This window comes from Monodelphis domestica, chromosome 4, assembly GCF_027887165.1.
Source record: "Monodelphis domestica isolate mMonDom1 chromosome 4, mMonDom1.pri, whole genome shotgun sequence".
Taxonomy (NCBI): Eukaryota; Metazoa; Chordata; class Mammalia; order Didelphimorphia; family Didelphidae; genus Monodelphis; species Monodelphis domestica.
The window spans coordinates 350,632,483-350,634,848 of record NC_077230.1 but is presented as its reverse complement, the minus strand read 5'-3'; the positions used below and the strand labels follow the sequence as shown (position 1 = coordinate 350,634,848).

Genomic DNA, 2,366 nt, shown 5'->3' with positions numbered 1-2,366 from the left:
TCTGGCCCCTGCAGTTGACTTCTGTCATTGGGAAGTGACTCTAGTTGTTCCTCAGTACAATCCATGCTGACAAAGTCTGGGATTGCCTCCTGTTCCTACCAGGGATTGCAGGGTGAGCCAGCCCAAGAAGTTTGAATCCTATGGGAGCAAAGAATTAGAAAGTGAGGCTGCCCACTAACTGGGGAATGAACCAGCTATGGTACATGTTTGTGGATGGAAGGCTGTTGTGCTGGGAGGGAAATGAACAAGAGTTTTAGAGAAACCAGAGAAGACTTCTAGGAACTGATGGAGAGTGAAGTGAGCAGGACCCAGGGAACACTGTCTACAACAGCAGCAATATTGCGTGATGATTACTATGGAGGGCTTCATTTTTCTCAGCATAGGATGAACCAAGACAATTCTGAAGGACTGATTTTGAAAACCAAGTCCAAATGCATTACCAAGCGTATTTTCAAAACTTCATTTTTGGGGTAGAGTCTGTTTTCTTTTGTTGTTCTTAAGTCATATGATTCATGTCTGACTCTTCATGACACTTTTCTTTGCAACCTGGCAAGCATAGAAATAGTTTGTGTGACTACACAGGTATGATCTATAGCAAATTATTTGACTTCTTAAGGGACAGGGAAGGGAGGAGAGAATTACGGACTAAAATTTTATAAAATGGAACATTAAAAATTGGGTTTCTATGTAATTTTAAAATATCATTATCTCCCAAAATGCATGTCAGCATTTCTGGTAGGTTGTCATAATAGTAACATTTAATAGAAATAATATTGCTTTAAATTTAGTACTTAAATACTCATAAAACATAATTACCTCAAAAAAACTAAAATTTTTTAATAGTCACAATCTTTATTAGATTGTTTATTACATCATGAGGGAATGTTTTGTTGTGTTAAAAAAAAAAAAGCTTTATTTATTAAGCATGAGCTCTCCAGAGCCGAAACCCGGGACCAAGTGGGCTGGGGATGTCTCTGGGACGGGCCTCCTCAGGGGCCTTCAGAGCTTCTGCACAGCCAGGGCGTACTTGTCCTTGGCAGTCTCTCTGAGGGTACAGACATGGCTTAAGTCCCTGAAGTAATCGTTGTAGTCAAAGGCGTATCCCACCACGTATCTGTCTGGAATTTCAAAGCCAGAGAAGTCCGGGGTGTAGCCCAGACTTCGAGGGGTCCTTTTCACCAGCAGGCTGGCCACCCTCACCATCCTGGGGCCATGCTGCTCCACCAGGGGAAGCAGAGCCTGCATGGTTCTGCCCGTGTCCACGATGTCTTCCACAATCAGGACATTCTTCCCAGCGAGGCTGGAGAGGTCGGCTCCCCCCAGCACTCGCACGCTGCCCGTTGACTGGTCATTGCAGTAGCTGCTCAATCGGATGAAGTCCACCATTATGGGACTGGCCTGGTCTGAGTTCCTGTTCAGGGTCTCCATGGCATTCAGCAAGTCGGAAAAGAACTTATAGGCCCCCTTGAGGACACAGAGGGCCACGATGTGCTGGCCTCCCATGTCCTGGAGCACGTCGCCGGCCAGCCGCTCAATCCTGTCCATGATGAGCCCATGAGGGATGAACACCTTTTCCAGATCTTGCGCGTAATTCTTCGGGATGCTAAAGCAGTCCAGGTCGTAGCCTGGTGCATCATCTCCAATCCAGATGCTGGGGCTCCTGTTGGCCATGATGCTCTGGACTGCTCAGCTGGGGCTGGGGGCCTGGCCAGAAAGAGGGAGAGTGGAGAGAGGAGAGAGGAGAGAGGAGAGAGGAAGAGGAAGAGGAAGAAGAAGAGGAAGAGGAGGAAGCAGTCAGGGAAGTCTTAAGATGTGCCTCTGCCAGCCACAGCTCTGAGCTGAGTCTCACTGATTGCTGTTTCACCACTGGTACCTGCAGAGAGAAGAAGGAGTATCCAAGTGACATGGCTGAAAAAGCAATAGGACCCTGGCCAGTGGCTACTGGCTTTCTTTGCCTGTCCTAGTCAGCATGTCCTGGCTCAGGACTTGCCCTTTATCTGGTTCTCAGAATGTTCTCCCCTCCTGCACCCCCTTGATATTAGCTACAACCTAGGCTGTGGGCAGAGAAATGAAAGGCAACCACATTCCTCTTTCTAGGAGAGGAAATATGTCAGGGAAGATCAGAGAGAGGGAGGCAAGAGGACTCCAAATGTGAACAAAACTATCTGGAAGAGATTGTGGCCAAAGAGAACAGATATTGTCATCAATGCTTTGGCATGACTTGAAATGTGTTCAAGTCATTTGGGTGGAGCAGTAGAGAGAGGGCTAAGCCTGGAGTCAAGAAGACTTCTCTGAGAATTCACAGCTGGCCTGGACACTTAATAGTTGTAGGACCTTGGGCAAGTCACCTCACCCTGTGTGAATTT

The 2,366-nt window shown here is 47.2% G+C and overlaps 1 protein-coding gene across 1 annotated transcript; it reads right to left on the bottom strand.

Annotated features, from left to right (window-relative positions):
* Positions 1 to 910: 910 nt before the first annotated feature.
* On the bottom strand, positions 911 to 1,746 carry LOC100017413 (hypoxanthine-guanine phosphoribosyltransferase-like). Its single transcript, XM_056825897.1, has one exon. The coding sequence runs from the start codon at positions 1,669 to 1,671 to the stop codon at positions 1,000 to 1,002; it is 672 nt and encodes a 223-aa protein (XP_056681875.1). The 5' UTR covers positions 1,672 to 1,746; the 3' UTR covers positions 911 to 999.
* Positions 1,747 to 2,366: the final 620 nt, after the last annotated feature.